This window comes from Rhinopithecus roxellana, chromosome 14 (assembly GCF_007565055.1).
Source record: "Rhinopithecus roxellana isolate Shanxi Qingling chromosome 14, ASM756505v1, whole genome shotgun sequence".
In the NCBI taxonomy this organism is placed as follows: domain Eukaryota; kingdom Metazoa; phylum Chordata; class Mammalia; order Primates; family Cercopithecidae; genus Rhinopithecus; species Rhinopithecus roxellana.
The window spans coordinates 132,782,163-132,802,227 of NC_044562.1; the positions used below are offsets into that span (position 1 = coordinate 132,782,163).

General features: G+C 46.4%; 1 protein-coding gene and 1 pseudogene across 1 annotated transcript; both read right to left on the reverse strand.

Annotated features, from left to right (window-relative positions):
• Positions 1 to 3,200: 3,200 nt before the first annotated feature.
• Positions 3,201 to 4,538, reverse strand: LOC104662442 (annotated as a pseudogene).
• Positions 4,539 to 8,938: 4,400 nt separating this feature from the next.
• POLR2D (RNA polymerase II subunit D) lies at positions 8,939 to 19,494 on the reverse strand. The gene is made up of 4 exons (XM_010363434.2): positions 19,374 to 19,494; positions 15,032 to 15,212; positions 12,949 to 13,044; positions 8,939 to 10,441 (listed from the first exon to the last, which is right to left on the reverse strand). Exons 1-4 carry the CDS (start codon positions 19,444 to 19,446, stop codon positions 10,363 to 10,365), a joined length of 429 nt encoding a protein of 142 aa, XP_010361736.1. The 5' UTR covers positions 19,447 to 19,494; the 3' UTR covers positions 8,939 to 10,362.
• Between the last annotated feature and the right edge of the window lie 571 nt (positions 19,495 to 20,065).

A 20,065-nucleotide genomic window follows, 5' to 3' on the forward strand; every position in this document is an offset into this window, starting at 1 on the left:
AAAAAAACGAAAACAAAAAATAGCAGGCATGGTGGCGCGTGCCTGCAGTCACAGCTACTTGGGAAGCTGAGGTGGGAGGATCACCTGAGCCCAAGAGTTCGAGGCTGCAGTGAACAACAATCACACACTACACTCCAGCCTGAGCTGGAGACACTGGAGTCAAAAAAATTGCATCCCCCCCAGATTCTGATATATAAACATGCATGTCACTTTTTATATATTACTGAGTTCTATTTTTGTCTATAACGTAACTTTCAAGACCCTGTCTCAAAAAAGATAAAAATAAATCCCATTCCAGCAGATATAGCTTAAAAATATATATATATATATAAATAGTTCTTGCCTGGCACAGAGGCTCACACCTGTAATCCCAGCATTTTGGGATGCCGAGGTGGGCGAATCACTTGAGGCCAGGAGTTCAAGACCAGCCAGGCCAACATGGTGAAACCCCATATCTACCAAAAATGCAAAAAAATTAGACGTGGTGGCTCACACCTGTAATCCCAGCTCATTGGGATGCTGAGGCAGGAGAATCACTTGAACACGGGAGGCAGAGGTTGTAGTGAGCCGAGATCGTTCCACTGCACTCCACCCCAGGCAACAAAGCGAGATTCCGTCTCAAAATAAATAAAAATAAATAAATAAATGCTGGCCATGATGGCTCACACTTGTAATTCCAGCACTTTGGGAGGCTGAGTAGAACAGACCATTTGAGCCCCAGAGTTCAAGACCAGCCTGCGCAGCATGGTGAAACCCCATCTCTACAAATACAAAAATACCCCATCTCTAAAAATACAAAAATTGGTTGGGTGTGGTGGTGGGCGCCTGTAGTCTCAGCCACTTGGGAGGCCGAGGCAGGAGAATCGCTTGAACCTGGGAGTCGGAGGTTGCGGTGAGCCGAGATTGTGCCACTGCACTCCAACCTGACAACACAGCAAGGCTCCATCTCAAAAAAAAAAAAAAAAAAAAAAATTGAGCTCTTGATTTTGTTTTCTTTTTTTTTGGAGACAGGGTCTTGCTCTGTCACCCAGACTGGAATGCAGTGGTGCAATCATAGCTCACTGCAGCGCTGACTTTTGGGGCTCAAGAAATCCTCCCACTGCAGCCTCCCAAGTAGTTGGGACCAAAAGCATGCACCACTCCGCCTGGCTAAGTTTTCTCTGTGTGTGTGTGTGTAGAGACGGGGTCTTACTATGTTGCTCAGGCTGGTCTTGAACTCCTGGCCACAAGCAATCCTCCTGCCTTGGCCTCCTGAAGTGCTGGGATTACAGGCACAAACAACTGTGCCCAGCCGAGGTCTTGATATACACATCTTTTATTTTTTTAAGGAGTTTTGCACTGTCGCCCGGGCTGGAGTGCAATGGCGCGATCTCGGCTCACTGCAACCTCTGCGTTCCTGCCTCAGCCTCCCGAGTAGCTGGGATTATAGGCATGGCCACCATGCCCAGCTAATTTTTTTGTATTTTTAGTCCAGATGGGGTTCACTATGTTGGCCAGGCGGGTCTCGAACTCCTGACATCGTGATCCTCCCGTCTCGACCTCCCAAAGTGCCGGGATTACAGACGTGAGCCCCTGCACCTGGCCCGCATCTTTTTTTTTTTTTTTTTTTTTTTTGGTGGGTGGGGGGAGATGAAGTCTCTTTCTGTCGCCCAGGCTGGAGTACAACGGCTCACTGTAACCTCCACCTCTCGGGTTCAAGCAATTCTTATGCCTCAGACTTCCAAGTAGCTGGGATTACAGGTGCCCACCACCATGCCTGGCTAAGTTGTGTATTTTTCAGTAGAGACCAGGTTTTGCCATGTTGGCCAGGCTGGTCTCGAACTCCTGACCTCAGGGTGATCCGCCCACTTTGGCCTCCCAAAGTGCTGGGATTACAGGTGTGAGCCACTGCGCCCGGCCACAAATAAATATATTCACCCTTGTCTGTGTTCTCTGCTATACATCTTATCAAATCTTTAGACAGTCTATTGACTTCCTAAAATGTTAGTGATTTTGGTCGCATGCAATGGCTCATGCCTGTAATCCCAGTACTTTGGGAGATCGAAATGGGTGATTTCCCACAAGTTCAAGACCAGCCTGGACAACACGGCAAGGCCATCTCCAAAAAAAAAGGTGACTTTGAAGTTTAAAATTTTTACATGATCAAGTCTTTCCATCGTTTATTTCTTCTGTCACTGCTGAGTTTAAAAAGTATTGGTTTTCAAATATCTGATAACTTCGTTCCCTTTGAATATGAAGATGTGTTAAACTGTATTAATAAGGAGAACGCATTTGGGACATGCGTGGTCTCAGGGTGTTTATATGACTTGGGAAACAGAAGTTGGTCTGAATTTACGAAGACATCAGTCTGTGAATCTGGAAGTATCCCTGTGTAGGGCCCTTATTAGTAGCATTACAAAATATAAATATTGGAAACCTAAAAGGTGAACGTGTTGGGTTTCCTTCTTCTGTCTTCCTTTCGTTCTTTTTGTTTTTTAATCAGACAGGGTCTTGCTATGCTTCCCAGGCTGCTCTCATAACTCCTAGGCTCAAACAATGCTCCTGCCTTAGCCTCTGGAATTACAGGCATGAGCCATGACGCCCAGACTGAAATTCAACACACAGGTTCTATGTCCACTGAAAAGGCAAAATTAATTAGAGAAGAGGTTATCAGCTGGGTGCAGTGGCTCCTACCAGCACTTTGGGACAGAGTGCTGTGCAGTGACACAATCTTGGCTCACTGCAAGCTCCGCCTCCCGGGTTCATGCCATTCTTCTGCCTCAGCCTCCCCAGTAGCTGGGACTACAGGCGCCTACCACCATGCCCGGCTAATATTTTATGTTTTTAGTAGAGACAGAGTTTCACCATATTAGCCAGGATGGTCTCCATCTCCTGACCTCATGATCTGCCCACCTCAGCCTCCCAAAGTGCTGGGATTACAGGCGTGAGCCACTGTGCCCGGCTGTAATTATGTATCTTTTTGAGACAGAGTCTCACTCTATCACCCAGGCTGAAGTGCAGTGGCATGATCCCGGCGCACTGCAACCTCTGCCTCCTGGGTTCAAGCAATTCTCCCATCTCAGCCCCCAGAGTAGCTGGGACTACAGGCATGGACCACCACGCCCGGCTAATTTTTGTATTTTTAGTAGAGATGGGGTTTCACCGTGTTGGCCAGGGTGGTCTCCAACTGACCTCAGGTGATCCACCCGCCTTGACCTCCCAAAGTGCTGGGATTATAGGCATGAGCCACGGTGCCCAGCCTCATACTTCTTTATGTGCCAATTAAGAGATGCCTTTTGTCGGTAAGTAAATTTACAGATCTCACACTGTGATAATGGCTTCTCGCCAATGTGAATCATCTGGTGCACTACCAGATTGTGGGAACTCTTGGAGGCCTGAGCACAGTATTCACAGCTATAAAATCCCTTTGATCTGTATGATGTTTGGCATGTCATAGAAGTTGCTTCTGGAGCCTACAGAGTCATCCACAGGAGGGATGGAGACATACATATTTTTTTTTTCAACAAATGCTATTTAACATGGTGCTGCCAATAGCCAGGATGGGCAAGGACAGTTCCACATCCTTCCATCTTACAATGGACATATTGGGTTGGAGGCTTTTTTCTCCTGGGTAAATGTGGACTTTTGCCATCTTTCCATCTTTTTTCTCTCTTCCTCGGAGGTTCCTCATCCTCCCTAACTTCATTCTCCTCTTCTTTTACCTCTACCTCTACTTCCACTTTAATTTCCTTCTTCTCCTTCTCTCCTTTCACCTTCCCTGATTTTCGCGTGGCTTTGGGGTCTCCCTTTCTGAGAGGGGTTTGTAGGCCTCATCTCTTGGGTTATCTTCTAATGGCATCTCCTCTTCACTGATTAATGTCTCTTCTTCTTCCTCCTTGCTAATGCCACCTGGACACGAATGCTTCTCGAACATCATAATCGAGTTGGTCTGTATTTGGTTCTGATTTGCAGATGAGCTGCAATGAACCGGTCTTGCACTGAGAGCTTCAGGTGTTCTCTGTATCACATGAGGAGAAACACGTCCTGCTCCTACTGCGCCACCCCCGGCTAGGTCTGGAAGCAGCAATGTAAACTTCCTGAGACAGGGCACAATCATCTGCCTCTTTTTCTTCTTTGGGATCTTTATCAGTTGTTGGCATAGGAGTTGTGGACTCTTCTTGCCCTGAACTGGAGATGGGGATTTTGAGACCTGGGGACATCAGGAGGCCTGGCATGGGGACTGCTCCTCCCCCACAGGGATACTTGGCCTTCTTCTGGTGGGATACAGCGGTCCTGCCTGGGTCCCGACCTCCCCTCAGCCCGCGGCTGCTAGTGGTCCCCGCAGGCACCACCGCTGCCACCTCAGGGCGCTGTTGTTGGGGGCCTCGTCCGGAGCTGCCTTGGCCAAAGAGGCAGACTTCTAAAAACAGAATTTAGGGTACTTAGAAACACAGGACTCAGTGGAAGTAACATGCATCTTTAGATCTCAGAATTGGGGGGATCTAAATTGTTATTAAATCTGATAATGTTCCTGTTACCGCTGCTGCTTTTGTGGGCATTGTTCATCTTGCTGAAATTTTCTTTGATCTCAGTGCCCTGCAGGGCATTGTTGGTAGCTAAGAGCTGCACTGTCCAATACATTAGCCACCCACCACATGTGACTATGAGAATTTTAAACTTATGGCTCGGCATGGTGGCTCACACCTATAATCCCAGTACTTTGGGAGGCCAAGGCAGGCAGATCACCTGAGGTGCGGAGTTCAAGACCAGCCTGGCTAACATGGTGAAACCCTGTCTCTACTAAAAAAATGCAAAAATTAGCTGGGTGTGGTAGCGGGTGCCTATAATCCCAGCTACTCAGGAGGCTGAGGCAGGAGAATCGTTTGAACCTTGGAGATGGAGGTTGCAGTGAGCTGGGATTGTGCCACTGCACTCCAGCCTGGTTGACAGAGGGAGACTGTCTGAAAAATAAAATTTAAACTTAAAATCCAGCTCCTAAGTCATTAGCCTACCATATGCAGAAGCTCCATGCAGTCAGTGGCTAGTACACTGGACAGTTCAGGTATGGAATGTGCCCATCTCAAAGGAAGTTGTCTGACAGCTTTGGCTTGTCAATCTTTCAAAATTCCCCGTTGTCTCCTAGGCTGTTTCCCTCACCCCTATCCCATGAAGCTCTCTCCTCAAATTATTTAATTTCAGGATTCTTATTTCTCCTTATAGCTCCACATTAACGCTACTCAAAATGGGGGCTCACTAAACATTTGCTGGTAAGTACGCAGTGCCACACAACGGAAGGGAGGCTCACACGGCTGCTTTGAACCTGCTCCACGTCTGATGGACTCTAGCAGATCTGCCCCCACTCTGCTGTCATCGGATGTGCATTCTCCTTGCTTAGTTCCAAACTGCTGTTCCACTGATGAAGACAGGAGAGCCAGGTGTAGGTGCAAATACTGATCAGAATCTACCCAGGACCTGCAGTCTCTCTAGTCCCATCTTCTATTCAGGAGTTGCAAACAGGTACTTTTATCTAGTCAAAGATTTTTACAGAAACCTGAGAGCTGTAACCACATATATTTCCTTAATATTTTTCACCGCAATTGTTAGGTTAGACCCAAGGACAACTAAACTACACCACTACTGGGACTGACCTTTGACCCAGAACTCTCCTCAAGGAAAACTTCAATATGAACCGGATATTCAATAGCATGAACTACTTGTCAATGTTCCTAAGTGCTATAGTGCCCGTCATAGAGGAAACTGTATTTTCGAAATGCATACTTATTTCAGAAGTTCAGAATGAAGTATCACGTTGACTGCTTTCAAATGATTCCTAGCAATGAAATACAGATAAAGCAAATAGCATGTTATCCGTTACATCAAGGTGGTGAACACACAGGCATCAATGTACTAGTCTTTCCAAGTTTTCTGTAAGTATACAATTTTCCGTAAAAAAATTCTCACACCACTGGCATATTTAGTGCTTTTTATTACAGTATTACTAAGGCAGCTCATCGATGCTGAAGTCCCATCTAGCATGCCCTTTTTCACGCCTCAAGTCTAATGAATTGTAATAAAACCAGAATGACTAGATGCTATGGTCTGAATGTGCCCCCTCCCACCCAATTCCTACATTGAACCCATCACTGATGTAGTATTAAGAGGTGGGGTCTTTAGCAGGATTAAGTAATGAGAGAACATCCCTCATGAAGGGGATTAATGTACGCATAAAAGAGGCTACAGGTCGGACAGTGACTCATGTCTGTAATCTCAGCATTTGGGAGGCGGAAACAGGTGGACTGCTTGAGGTCAAGAATTCAAGACCAGCCTGGGCAACATGGCGAAACCCCGTCTCTACAGAAATAAAAAAATTAGCCAGGCATGGTAGCTCGTGCCTGTGGTACCAGCTATCCAAGAGGCTGAGGTGGGAGGGTCACTGGAGCCCGGGAGGTTGAGGCTGCAGTGAACCTTAATCATGCCACTGCACTCCAGCCTGGGCGACAGAGCAAGACCCTGCTGTATCAAGAAAAAAAAAAAAAAAAAGCCTGGTCCTTGCAACCCTTCTACCATAAGGACAGTGTTCATTTCCCATGGAAGATGCAGAAAAAAGGCACCATCTTGGACCAGAAAGTTGCCGTTGCCAGACACTGAACACACCAGCACCTGGATCTTGCATTTGCCAGCCTCCAGAACTGTGAGAAATAAATTCCTATTATTTATAGGTTACCCCATCTAAGGTATTCTGTTATAGCACAGGAACAAACTAAGACACTAAAACTTTCAGAAAGACTTATCTGGTTAATTTAGCTTTCTGGTGAAGTGAGGGTTTGACAACCCATCTTTTGTTATATCAGTATGTTCCCAAATTTTCCTGATTTTTACATAGTATGAGCCTAACAATGTTTCACAGATTGCGCAAGGTCTCCTAGTAGCTATTTTCAATAGCAATATGCTGTCCAGCCCTGCAGACAATATTTGACTGTCTAGCAGAATAGCTGACCAGGCTTTTAATCTATAACAGCTTGAGGTTGCTTTACCAAGTAATTCCCTAGTATGAGCTGCTTTTTATTATTTTTATTTTTTTTTCAAGACGGAATCTCACTCTTGTTGCCCAGGCTGCAGTGCAGTGGCATGATCTTGGCTCACTGCAACCTCCACCTCCCAGGTTCAAGCGATTCTCCTGCCTCAGCTTCCCAAGTAGCTGGGATTACAGGTGCCCGCCACCACGCCTGGCTAATTTTTGTATTTTCAGTAGAGACGGGGTTTCACCATGTTGGCCAGGATGGTCTCGATCTCCTGACCCCATGATCCACCCGCTTCGGCTTCCCAAAGTGCTGGGATTATAGGCGTGAGCCACCGCGCCCGGCCTTTTTTTTTTATTTTTGAGACAAAGTTTTGCTCTTGTTGCCCAGGCTGGAGTGCAATGGCACAATCCTGGCTCACCACAACCATTGCCTCTCAGGTTCAAGCAATTCTCCTGCCTCAGCCTCCAGAATAGCTGAGATTACAGGCATGTGCCACCACGCCCCACTAATTTTGTATCTTTAGTAGAGACGGGGCTTCTCCATGTTGGTCAGGCTGGTCTCAAACTCCCAACCTCAGGTGATCTGCCTGCCTTAGCCTCTGAAAGTGCTGGGATTACAGGGGTGAGCCACCACACCCGGCCCAATTTCATTTATTTTCTAAGTTTGATACTGTCAGTTGGTAAGCTACCAAATTCTTGCACTAATTTCTATGAAGCAAGCTGACTTAATCATCTATCTATACTAGCTCACCTGCCTGAGAAGCTAATAGTGAACATTTACTGGAACATACTATACGTCAGACATTTCTAGGCTCTTGTTTTTCAACCATCTCAAAATATCCGTGGGCAGATACTATTATTATCCATATTTAATAATTGAGAACACCAATGAGGCTCAAGGAAGGGAAGTTGTTCAAGGATAAAAAGATTGGCCGGCACGGTGGTTCACACCTGTAATCCCAGCACTTTGAGAGGCCGAGGCGGGAGGATCACTTGTCAGGAGTTCAAGACTAGCCTGGCGATGTTGAAACCCTGTCTCTACTAAAAACACAAAAAATCAGCCGGGTGTGGTGGCAGGTGCCTGTAGTCCCAGCTACTCGGGAGGCTGAGGCAGGAGAATCACTTGAACCTGTGAGGCAGAGCTTGCAGTGAGCCAAGATTGTACCACTGCACTCCAGCCTGGGCGACAGAGCCAGACTCTATCTCAAAAAAAATAAATAAAAATAAAAATAAGAATTTTTTATTTTTGCCTTATTTCATAGCAAACATAAAACCGTCAAGACTTTAAAAGCCAACATTGGGCCGGGCGCGGTGGTTCAAGCCTGTAATCCCAGCACTTTGGGAGGCCGGGACGGGTGGATCACGAGGTCAGGAGATCGAGACCATCCTGGCTAACACGGCGAAACCCCGTCTCTACTTAAAAAATACAAAAAACTAGCCGGGCGTGGTGGCGGGCGCCTGTAGTCCCAGCTACTCGGGAGGCTGAGGCATGAGAATGGCGTAAACCTGGGAGGCGGAGCTTGCAGTGAGCTGAGATCGGGCCACTGTACTCCAGCCCGGGCGATAGAGCAAGACTCTGTCTCAAAAAAAAAAAAAAAAGCCAACATTGTTCTTTCTCCTTTTTCTTTGGATCACAAGTTCATACAGAGTCAAGCAAGTGCCCCAAAGAAAAACCCCAAAATTGAAAACAGGTGTATTCCCCTCAGAAAAATCAAAGCTAGAATGTTTAGCTATTAAAGTGTTTTCCCCCAGACTGAGATCAAGTGACTTCACTGCAGTGGCTCAAGAGTGACTCCCTCCTTCTGAATCAGCCCATCATAAAGCACCTATTGCTAAGTAGCAAGCCAGAGGCTTAGGCTGGATCCCTCATAATTGGAGACTTCAAAGTGTTCAAAACTTCACGCCTGGCCTATGAAATTAAAAAAAAAAATAAATTTTAATTGCAATTTTATTTTTCTCCAGAGAATAGTTTTTCTTCAGTCCTTAACAACTCCATTCCTTATATGGGCTTTGGTGGGGGCATGGGGCAGCACCTGCAGGTCTACACTGGGGTGGAGGTGTTCGGTCCTTGTGGGCTTCATGAGCTCGATTCCTGACTACCGTGCTGTGAGTGGCACAACTCACACAGTAATGTAGCTTCACATCCAGCCTGGGAAGTACACAGGCTTCAAGGATGCTCACCTCAGAACCATCGCTGACTGCTGCGGCCTCTACATTTCAAATGATGAACTTCTTAATAGCCTTGTCATTGGGCACACAACGACCACAGTTCATGCAACAAACAGGCTGCAGTGAACAGCGCATACCTAGTTGCGAGCCTCTTTGGCACGACCACTGCTTCTTATCTTGGAGGTGTAGGCCCAAGAAAGATGAAGCAAAAATCTTAATTTGAGGGTGACTAAATGAGTCCTTCAAGACCACTCACCCCAAATCCACATTCTGCAAGACAGTTCAAGAAGAAAGGCAAAGTAGCCATCTACCTCAAGGGACTATGAGCTCCACAATACTTGTCAACACTGCCCATGGCCATGGCATGCTTCTTCCGCCTCCCAGGTTAGCCACAATGATGCCAACGTGCTCTGTCGACACTCTCATCCCTTCAGAATTTCAGGCCAGGTGTGGTGGCTCATGCCTGTAATCTCACCAGTTTGGGAGGCCAAGGCAGGGGGATCACTTGAGCCCAGGAGTTTAAGACCAGTCTAGGCAGCACAATAAAACCCCATCTCTATAAAAAATTTTAAAAATTAGCTGAGAGTGGTGGTGCACACATTTGGCCCCAGTTATTTGGGAGGCTGAGGCAGGGGGGTCCCAGGCTTCAGTGAGCCATGACTGTATGACTACATTCCTCCAGCCTGGGTAAGAGTTAAGACCCTATCTCCATTTAAAAGAAAAGAAAAGAAAAAAAAAAGCATTTCAAACAATAACAGTGGTTTAATTCTTCCTTTAGCATCTAGGTGAAACTGGTCTTTCTCTATAAAGTCTACTATATTCTGGTCTAGTTTCAAAAAGTATAAACGCACTGAAATTAAAACATGAAATATTAAGAAAAAAGATGATGTGGAGGCCACAAACCATGAATGAGGTAGCCAATAGTGTGGCCCCATCTCACACTTCCCAGAGGCACGTTCAGGAAGCCACTGGCAGCCACTGCACAAGGCTGCTCCAAGATTCCATGTCCTGGGCTGGGCCTATGAGTTATTTGAAACAGCAAGCTAACGCCACGCCAAGCTGGGCTGTTTTCTCCAAAGGAATTCTCAACTGTCCTCCGCAACAGCATTTCCATGCAAGTCAGCCCCAGAGCCTGGGAAGGTGGTGTTACGCCTGGGGATGCGATTTCTCCGAGCAGCAGCGATGTTTGGAGATTAATACTGAAAGCTGCGCTTTGTCTGGATATCATCAAGAATCTGCTGCAGCTCCTCATCTTCAAACCGTCCCTCCAAGCTACAAGAGAAAGAAAAGAAATGAGTGATTTGGCAACTGGCAATTTCCGCACGCTCTTCTTTGAGGCGCACTAATCTACTGCCCACATCTCTAACACCTTCACCTTGCATCTGTATTTCTTTTCCACTTTTCCTGATAAAACATTACAAAATATTTCAAACGCATAAAAGATAAAAAGTATAAAAAATATACCTTTACAGTTAGCCCCACTTGACTTACAGGTTTTTTTTCCTTTTTTTTGAGACAGAGTTTCGTTCTTGTCCCCTAGGCTAGAGTGAAGTGGCATGATCTTGTCTCATTGAAACCTCCGCCTCCCGGGTTCAAGTGATTCTCCTGCCTCAGCCTACCAAGTACCTGGGATTACAGGCGCCTGACTCCACACCCAGCTAATTTTTCTTTTTTTTGAGACGGAGTCTTGCTCTGTCACCCAGGCTGGAGTGCAGTGGCATAATCTTGGCTCACTGCAAGCTCCGCCTTCTGGGTTCCCGCCATTCTCCTGCCTCAGCCTCCCAGGTAGTTGGGACTACAGGCGCCCACCACCACGCCCAGCTAATTTTTTGTACTTTTAATAGAGACAGGGTTTCACTGTGTTAGCCAGGATGGTCTCGATCTCCTGACCTCATGATCCACCTGCCTCGGCCTCCCAAAGTGGTGGGATTACAGGCGTGAGCCACCGTGCCCAGTCCTCACCCAGCTTTTTTATATTTTTAGTAGAGACGGGGTTTCACCATTGGCCAGGCTGGTCTTCAACTCCTGACTTCAGGTGATCCTCCTGCCTCAGCCTCCCAAAGGGCAAGGATTACAGGCATGAGCCACCACGCCCAGCCCTGCATTTTTCACTTACTGTCTTCATGTTTTCTAATGGTATCAACCTCCCAAAGTGCTGGGATGACAGGTATGAGTCACCACACCTGGCCAGAGTTCTTTTTTTTTGAGATCGAGTGTCGCTCTGTTGCCAAGCTGGAGTGCAGTGGCGCAATCTTGGCTCACTGCAACCTCCACCTCCTGGGTTCAAGTGATTCCCCTACCTCAGCCTCCCAAGTAGCAGGGGCGACAGGCACACACCACCATGCTCAGCTAATTTTGTATTTTAGTAGAGATGGAGTTACACCATGTTGGCCAGGATGGTCTCGACCTCCTAACCTTGGGATCCACCTGCCTCGGCCTCTCAAAGTGTTGGGATTACAGGTATAAGCCACTGCACCTGGCCCAGAGTTCTTTAATAAGCAGGAAAGTGGATGGCTGTGTTACTTTCCTAGACCAATACCTTCCCTCCTCCAGAAATAATTACCATCCTCAAGTTAGTATTTATCATTGCCATACATTTAAAAAAAATTTGTCGGCCGGGCGCGGTGGCTCAAGCCTGTAATCCCAGCACTTTGGGAGGCCGAGGCGGGCGGATCACGAGGTCAGGAGATCGAGACCATCCTGGCTAACATGGTGAAACCCCGTCTCTACTAAAATACAAAAAACTAGCCGGGCGTAGTGGCGGGCGCCTGTAGTCCCAGCTACTCGGAGGCTGAGGCGGGAGAATGGCGTGAACCTGGGAAGCAGAGCTTGCAGTGAGCCGAGATCGCGCCACTGCACTCCATCCTGGGCGACACAGCGAGACTCCGTCTCAAAAAAAAAAAAAAAAAAAAAAAAAAAAAAAAAAAAATTTGTTTTGCCATACATATTTTATACTTACTACACATTTATGGATATGTAAGTAATATGCAACACAGTTTCAAACTTTGTAAGAAATGGCATCATACTGTATTTATCCTTCTGCAAATTTTTCCCTCAAAATTCATTCTGACATATGTTGATATTCCACATGGTTCTAGTTCACTGATTTTTTTTCACTGCCGTACAATAAACATTGTATGACTATACAATGATTCATTTATCCATTTTCTTATTGACTAAGAGATTATCAAATTTCTGCTATCATTAGCAGTGCAGCATGAGGCTGGGCACTGCGGCTCATGCCTGTAATCCTAGCACCTTGGGAGGCCAAAGTGGGCAGATCACTTGAGGCCGGAAGTTTGAGACCAGCCTGGCCAACATGGTGAAACCCCATGTCTACTAAAAACAAAAACAGAAACAAAACAGTGCAGCAATGAACACTAGAATATATGTCTCCTTGTAAACTTGTGTCAGTTACCTTTAAGATATGTACCAGGAATGGATATTTGGAACATGGAGTATATTCATCTTTACCAGACACAGCCAAATTGCTCTCCAAAATGATTGTTGTAATTAACACTCACACCCCTCCCATCAGCGTACGGAAGTCCCAGCTGTTTCCTGATTTTTGCGCTCACTTGGTGTGGTATAAAACCATCATTCTCACACACTGTGAATAAGCAGGAAACGTGCTTTGAAATACTGAATGAAAAAGGCACTTTCATTCGATATTGGCAATCATGTATCCAAATATATAATATATACACATTTTAGACACACCAACTCTATTTGTAGAAATTTATCCTGTATACAGAGAACTTATCACAACTGGTACTAACCTTGGGATTAGAGCCTTGGACTCCTCAGCAGTCTCTGGGCAAAGGTTGGCCAAACAGGCCAACTCAAACTTGTGAAGCTTTTTCTGGAGTAGCAAGCTAATCAAAAGGAAAAAAAAGAAAAAAATCAAAACAAAAAAATAAAAAACAAAGAAACAAAAAAAATCAAAGAATAATCAACAGGAAAAAAGGGATCAAATGTAGCTAGTATTTAAAAATAGCTAGACAGCCAGGGGTCATGGCTCGCATCTGTAATTCCAGCACTCTGACAGGCCAAGATGGGCGATCACTTGATGTGAGGAGTTCGAGACCAGCCTGAGCACCATGGCAAAACCCCATCTCTACTAAAAATACAAAAATTGGCCAGGCTCAGTGGCTCATGCCTGTAATCCCAGCACTTTGGGAGGCCGAGGCAGGCAGATCACCAGCCTGGCCTGGCCAACACAGTGAAACCCCATCTCTACTAAAAATACAAAAATTAGCTGGGTGCAGTGGCGGGCGCCAGTAAACCCAGCTTACTCAGGAGGCTGAGGCAGGATCACTTGAATCCGGGAGGCAGAGGTCGCAGTGAGCCAAGATCACGCCACTGTACTCTAGCCTGGGTGACAGAACTAGACTCCATCTCAAAAAAAAAAAAAAAAAAAAAATTCGCCGGGTGTGGTGTTATATGTCTGTAGTCCTAGCTACTTGGGAGGCTGAGGCATGAGAACTGCTTTAACCTGGGAGGCTGAGGTAGAAGTGAGCCAAGATTGCACCACCACACTCCAGTCTGGGTGACAGAGTGAGACTGTCTCAAAACAAAACGGAACAAAACAAAACAAAAGGTAGAGGAGGCCGGGCTTAGCAGCTCATGCCTGTAATCCTAGCACTTTGGGAGGAGGCCAAGGCAGGAGGATCACTCGAGTCCAGGAGTTCAAGACGTCTCAGCCTGGGCAACATAGTGAGACCCTGTCTCTAAAATAAATGAATAAATACAGAAAATAAAAATAGCTAGGGGAGAAGACTTGAACTGTTCCTAATACATAGAAATGATCAACACCCTAAACACCCTAACATACTCATTACACATTCTAAGTAACAAAATATCACGTGTACCTCACACATATATACAAATACTGTTATCAAAAAAAGTTATATATATATACATATATATATATATAGGCTAGACATGGTGGCTTACTTCTAATTCGAGCGCTTTTTTTTTTTTCTGAGATCGAGTCTTTTTTTTTTTTGAGATGCAGTCTCACTCTGCCACCCAGGCTGGAGTGCAGTGGCACGATCTTGGCTCACTGCTACCTCCACCTCCCAGGTTCAAGCAATTCTCCTTTCTCAGGCTCCCAAGTAGCTGGGACTACAGGCGTGTGCTACCACGCCCAGCTAATTTTTGTATTTTTAGTACAGACGAGATTTCACCATTTTGGTCAGGCTGGTCTCGAATTCCTGACCTCAAGTGATCTGCCCATCTTGGTCTCCCAAAGTGCTGGAATTACAGGTGTGAGCTACCACACCCGGCCAATCCCAGCATTTTGGGGGGCTAAGGTGGGAGGATCAATTGAGGCCAGGAGTTTGAGACCAGCCTAGGCGACAGAGTAAGTCTCCCCATCTCTACAAAAAAATAACAAAAAAACCTTACTTCCCCACTAACAGTACCATTTGGATCACACATACTGGACTTATGTAAAATATGGCAGAGTCATATTTGAATCTGTTCCCAGACTGGAGTACAGTGGCACAATCACAGTTCACTAAAGCCTCAACCTCCCGGGCTCACATGATCCTCCCACTTCAGCCTCCCAAGTAACTAGGACCACAGGTACCTGCCACCACACCTGGCTAATTTTTGTATTTTTTTCGTAGGGAAGGGAGTTTCACCAGGTTGCCCATGCTGGTCTTGAACTTCTGGCCTCAAGTGATCTGCTGCCTCAATGTCCCAAAGTACTAGGAGCATAGGTGTGAGCCACCATGCCCAGCCCAACATTATTTTACTTAAATTCACAGGTGACACCTGGGAAAGGGGGAGGGAACAGCAGTCTACATGCACTTGTCCAATGGTTTGGATTAATAAAAACTTTCTTTTAGCACTCACCTACGAACACTGGCAATGGTCTCTCTGTTTTTGAAACGACTGAAACGGGCTGTGTAGTTTAACGTTTTCATGAAGACTTCTGAGAGTTCCTGTTCATCCTCTGCACTCTCATTCTGCTGCTTTCGATGTTCCAGAAGCATATGAACTTCTGAATTTAGAAGTGTCTCAGCTGTTTCAAACTCTATTTGTGAGAAGCATAAATGGTAGCTGAAAATACTCCTTCAAAAGTTTGCTTCTAAATGTTCATTGTGCATTTGAACATTTCTCTGCCCCTGCAGAAATCCAGGGGTTTCCTACTCCACATCTACTTTTTTTTGAACTTTTATTTTAGGTTCAGGGTACATGTGCAGGTCTGTAATACAGGGGAAATGGGTGTTGTGAGGGTTTGGTGAACAGACTATTTTGTCATCTAAGTGATAAGCATAGTACTGACAGGTAGTTTTTCAATCCGCATCATCCACCCCCCAACTAGGCCTCAGTGTCTGTTCCCTTCTGTCCATATGTACTCAAGGTTTAACTCCCACTTATAAGAATGTGAGGAACTTGGTTTTTTGTTCCTGTGTTAATTGCGTCAGTGAATGCCTCCAGCTCCATCCATGTTGCTACAAAAGACATGATTTCGTTCTTTTATTTATTTATTTATTTTTTGAAACAGGGTCTCCATCTGTCACCCAGGCTGGAGTGTAGTGGCATGAATACAGTTCACAGCAGCCTTGACCTCCCTGAGCTCAGGTGATCCCCTACCCCCACCTCAGCCTCCCAGGTAGCTGGACTGCAGGCACGCCCCACCACACCCTGTATGTTTTTGGTAGAGACGGGGGTTTCGCCATGCTGCCCAGGCTGGGATCTCGTTCTTTTTTATGCCCGCAGCTACTCACATCTTTACATTCACCCACAGTTACATATCACAAGGCAAAGTGGAGTTCACGAGACACTAATATTTAGCTTGTCTGAATTAGATTCTGACACCAAAAACCTGACCTAGACATGCTACTAAGTAATGACACATATAGACTAGTTACTGATTTCAAGAGTACACTGACAATTACTTCCCTCTAGCCTGCATCAGCTCATCATCTTCCTACTTCGATGGTGCTGGTATTATACTCTCAATTTTAAGAACTGTTACGTGTTAAAAAGGGCCAAATGTCTAGAAATAAACATTAGTAATGTACCCCCAAATCTATTTTTGTACCCACACAAATGTTATAAGCAATTTTTAAGAATTAGGTTTGAGAGAAAAAGAAACCCATGGCCCCTTTTCATAATATATGGCTACCTTCTACATTTCTAGAATAGTTCTGTTAAAAAATGCTGTCACCCCTTGGGGAAATCATTCTCTCCCTGATGTTCCTGCAGGATCTTATGTTCCTAATGTTTATCTCAAAGTAATAGAGATAGTTTTTTTTGTTTTTTTTTGTTTTTTTTTTTTTGAGACAGAGTCTCGCTCTGTGGCCCAGGCTGGAGTGCAGTGGCGCGATCTCGGCTCACTGCAAGCTCCGCCTCCTGGGTTTACCCCATTCTCCTGCCTCAGCCTCCCGAGTAGCTGGGACTACAGGCGCCCGCCACCTCGCCCAGCTAGTTTTTTGTATTTTTTAGTAGAGACGGGGTTTCACCATGTTAGCCAGGACGGTCTCGATCTCCTGACCTCGTGATCCGCCCGCCTCGGCCTCCCAAAGTGCTGGGATTACAGGCTTGAGCCACCGCGCCCGGCCTAGAGATAGTTTTTATCTGCCCTTCTCTTAACAGTGAATTCCCCTAGAGTAGGAACCATTCATAAATATGAATTCATGTTTATAATCCCACACCGAAAAGGAAGCAACAGTGAGGAAAAGCCAAAATGACTTGCAATTTCACACTTACGTGTGCTATAGGTCTGTTTATTATCGGGGAAATCACTGACACGGCCCTCAGAGTAGTGCCTTCCCATTTCTCAAGCCAGGTAACTGATAAGAGCTTCATTCTCCTTTCACAACACAGACAGTTTAAGTGGTAGGTCAGGAGGAAACTCTATTTTTATTTGAAAGGTACTCATTGCTACTGAATATAATAGGCTACCAATACAGTTGGAGCACTATTGAAATAAAATTAAAATCTAAATAAAAAAATAGGTAACCAAAAGCTATTTTCTATCTGAGGGCAGGAGAGCTTAAACAAAAACCTCAGAACACCTTTTTCAGTCTTCCAGCCTACAACAGGGGATGTACTACAGTGAGTGCCTATTTGTATATCAGGAATGTTAGCTCTTTTAATCTTTAACACTGAGGCACTGTAGGTACAGAAGAAACTACTGCCTCACAGCCATGAGTAGAGGAAAAGGCATTATGTATCAGGACTGCAGGACCTCCAAACTCTGAAGTGACAGTAACAAATGACATCAGGCCAAAACAAAAAAAGGGAAGAAGTAGCTAATCAGTTACAAATCGGTGTGTTGGAACTTTGATGCTTTTACAGGTCCTGGAAAAATCAATGTTAAGAGATGCCTCCCAGGCTGGGCGCAGTGGTTCATGCTTGTAATCCCAGCACTTTGGGAGGCCAAGTCAGGTGAATCACCTAAAGTCAGTAGTTCGAGACCAGCCTAACATGGTGAAACCCCATCTCTACTAATACAAAAATTAGTCGGGCATGGTGGCACATGCCTGTAATCCCAGCTACTCAGGCTGAGGCAGAAGAATCGCTTGAACCTGGGAGGTGGAGGTTGCGGTGAGCCGAGATTGTGCCACTGCACTCCAGCCTAGGCTACAAGAGTGAAACACTCTGTCTCAAAAACAAAACAAAACAAAACAGATGCCTCCCTTTCCACACTAAACCGAAATTACTTGTTAAATGGGAAGGAATGGAACTTTTAGGACACCAGGAAACTAGTCAACTGTCCCTATTTCTCATTAAGAACAATATTCAAGTACTACTAATACATTACCCTCACTCCCTTCAACCAAGGAAGGTCAAGGCAGCCAAACTGTAACTCAGAGGGCCTAGGAAAGGGGTGTCTGAGACCTACCACAGAGCTTTTGGGAGGCATTCCCAGGATTCAGCATCAACAAAATGGGGATGGGGGAAGCAGTTCAGACACTTTTGTGTAACTATGGAGAGGAGGGATCCAAGACTTCTCCCCATGGCTAATTCCAATAAACATTTTCAAGTGAAAGCACACACACACACACACACAAAATTTATTTGGAAACAAAAGGAAACAGATCAGGGGATCTGCATGCTATTCTCTCTTGTGCAAATATTTTAAGAACAATGGCCATAATTAATCCCTGTTGCTAAAAAAGGAAAACAATTCCTTGGCCAATATGTCATCTGGAAATTCTAGTAAGGTTCCGTCATTACGACTATTAATAGGCCCGGTGCAGTGGCTCACACCTGTACTTTCTAACACTTTAGGCAGCTAAGGCAGGTAGATCACTTGAGCCCAGGAATTCAAGACCAGCCTGGGCCACATAGTGAAACCTTGTCTCCACAAAAAAATACAAAAATTAGCCAGGTGTGGTGGTGTGCACTTGTAGTCTCAGGTACTCCGGAGGCTGAAGTGAGGTGGGAGGATTACCTGAGCCTGGGAAGGTTGAGGCTGCAGTAAGCTGTGATCACACCACTGCACTCCAACCTGGGTAGCAGAATAAGATCTTGCCTCAAAAAAAAAAAAAAAAAAAAAAAAAATGCAGGGCGAGGTGGCTCACGCCTGTAATGCCAGCTCTGTGAGGCCAAGGTGGATGGATCACTTGAGGTCTTGAGGTCCTCATCCCTAGGAATACCTTCCCCAACCATTGCGTGCCTGAGAAAACTCAAGGCTGCCAAAATAATTTGTTTGTTCCAGCCAACGGCTGAAAATAGGCCTCTGTCTCTCCGCCTCTGTGGGAGGGTAGGGGCCTAACTTCGATAGATGCTCCAGTCAACAAACCAAGGTGGGTTCACACGGACCCTGCTCTTCCCGCTTTTTTCCATTTCTCACTTCCCCACTCACTACATCCTTATTCCCTAATTCTCCTTTAAAACGCCCACAGGTTCTGTACTAATCGAAGTTGAGTTCGGTTTCCGCTGGATTCTTCTCCCTAGTGCAACGTTCTATCATTTTTTAAAAATCTGTCCTTCCCACCTGAGTTTCCGGCTTTGTTTCCCTTTGACACAAGCGCCCGGAACTTCGCAGTTTGTTATCACAGAAAATAACCCAGTTGCCCAGGCGGCCACTCCCAGGTCCACGTTCCCTCCCCAGCCCTACGCCGCGCGGGGGTCTGCTCAAGCCGCCGCTGAGGCAGGCCTTGGGCGAAGAGCGGATAACGCCAGGCCTGCGGCGACCACGCGAAGTGGCGCGGGGCAGTCTGGCAGCCCTGAGCCCAACCTTTAGGAAAGATGAGCTGTGAGGCGTCCTCCTCTACGTCGCCAGCCCGCGGATCGCTGCCACCTGCTGCCATCGCTGAGTCGCGCGCCACCACCGGCACCGCCGGAAACGGAAGCGCGGAGCAACGGCCACGGAAGGGGCGCGGTCTCGGGAGGGGCCCCGAGGGGTGGGCGGGGCCGGGAGTGTGAGCCTGGCGGTGCGCAGCGAGGGGACTGGCTGGGGAGGTCCTGGAGGCTCCACGCCGACCAGGGCCGCCCTGGGCCGCCCTGCACTCCCTCTCTTCTCCCTCGCGCCTCGCCGCGCAGACGTCCTGGGGTAGGTCCCTAGGCCCTTCTGGGCGGAGAGGGTCAGATGAGCTGCAGGAAGCCTGCTGATGGAGAGCAGGGCAGCCGACTCCGAACGTGCCGGGTCGAATTTCTTTCACTGACTTAAACTTCTAAAATTTTATTGTTTTGTGGTGGATTATCTAATACTTCTGAGCACGCGGACAATGATATTCAGAGGCTTTTACCACACGTCTGTTGGAACATTTGGGTGATGCATAGAAAATTAAGCAAATGACGGCCGGGCACAGTGGCTCACCCCTGTAATCCCAGCACTTTGGGAGGCCGAAGCGACGGGATCACCTGAGGTAGGAGTTCAAAACCAGTCTGACCAAAATGGTGAAACCCTATCTCTACTAAAAATACAAA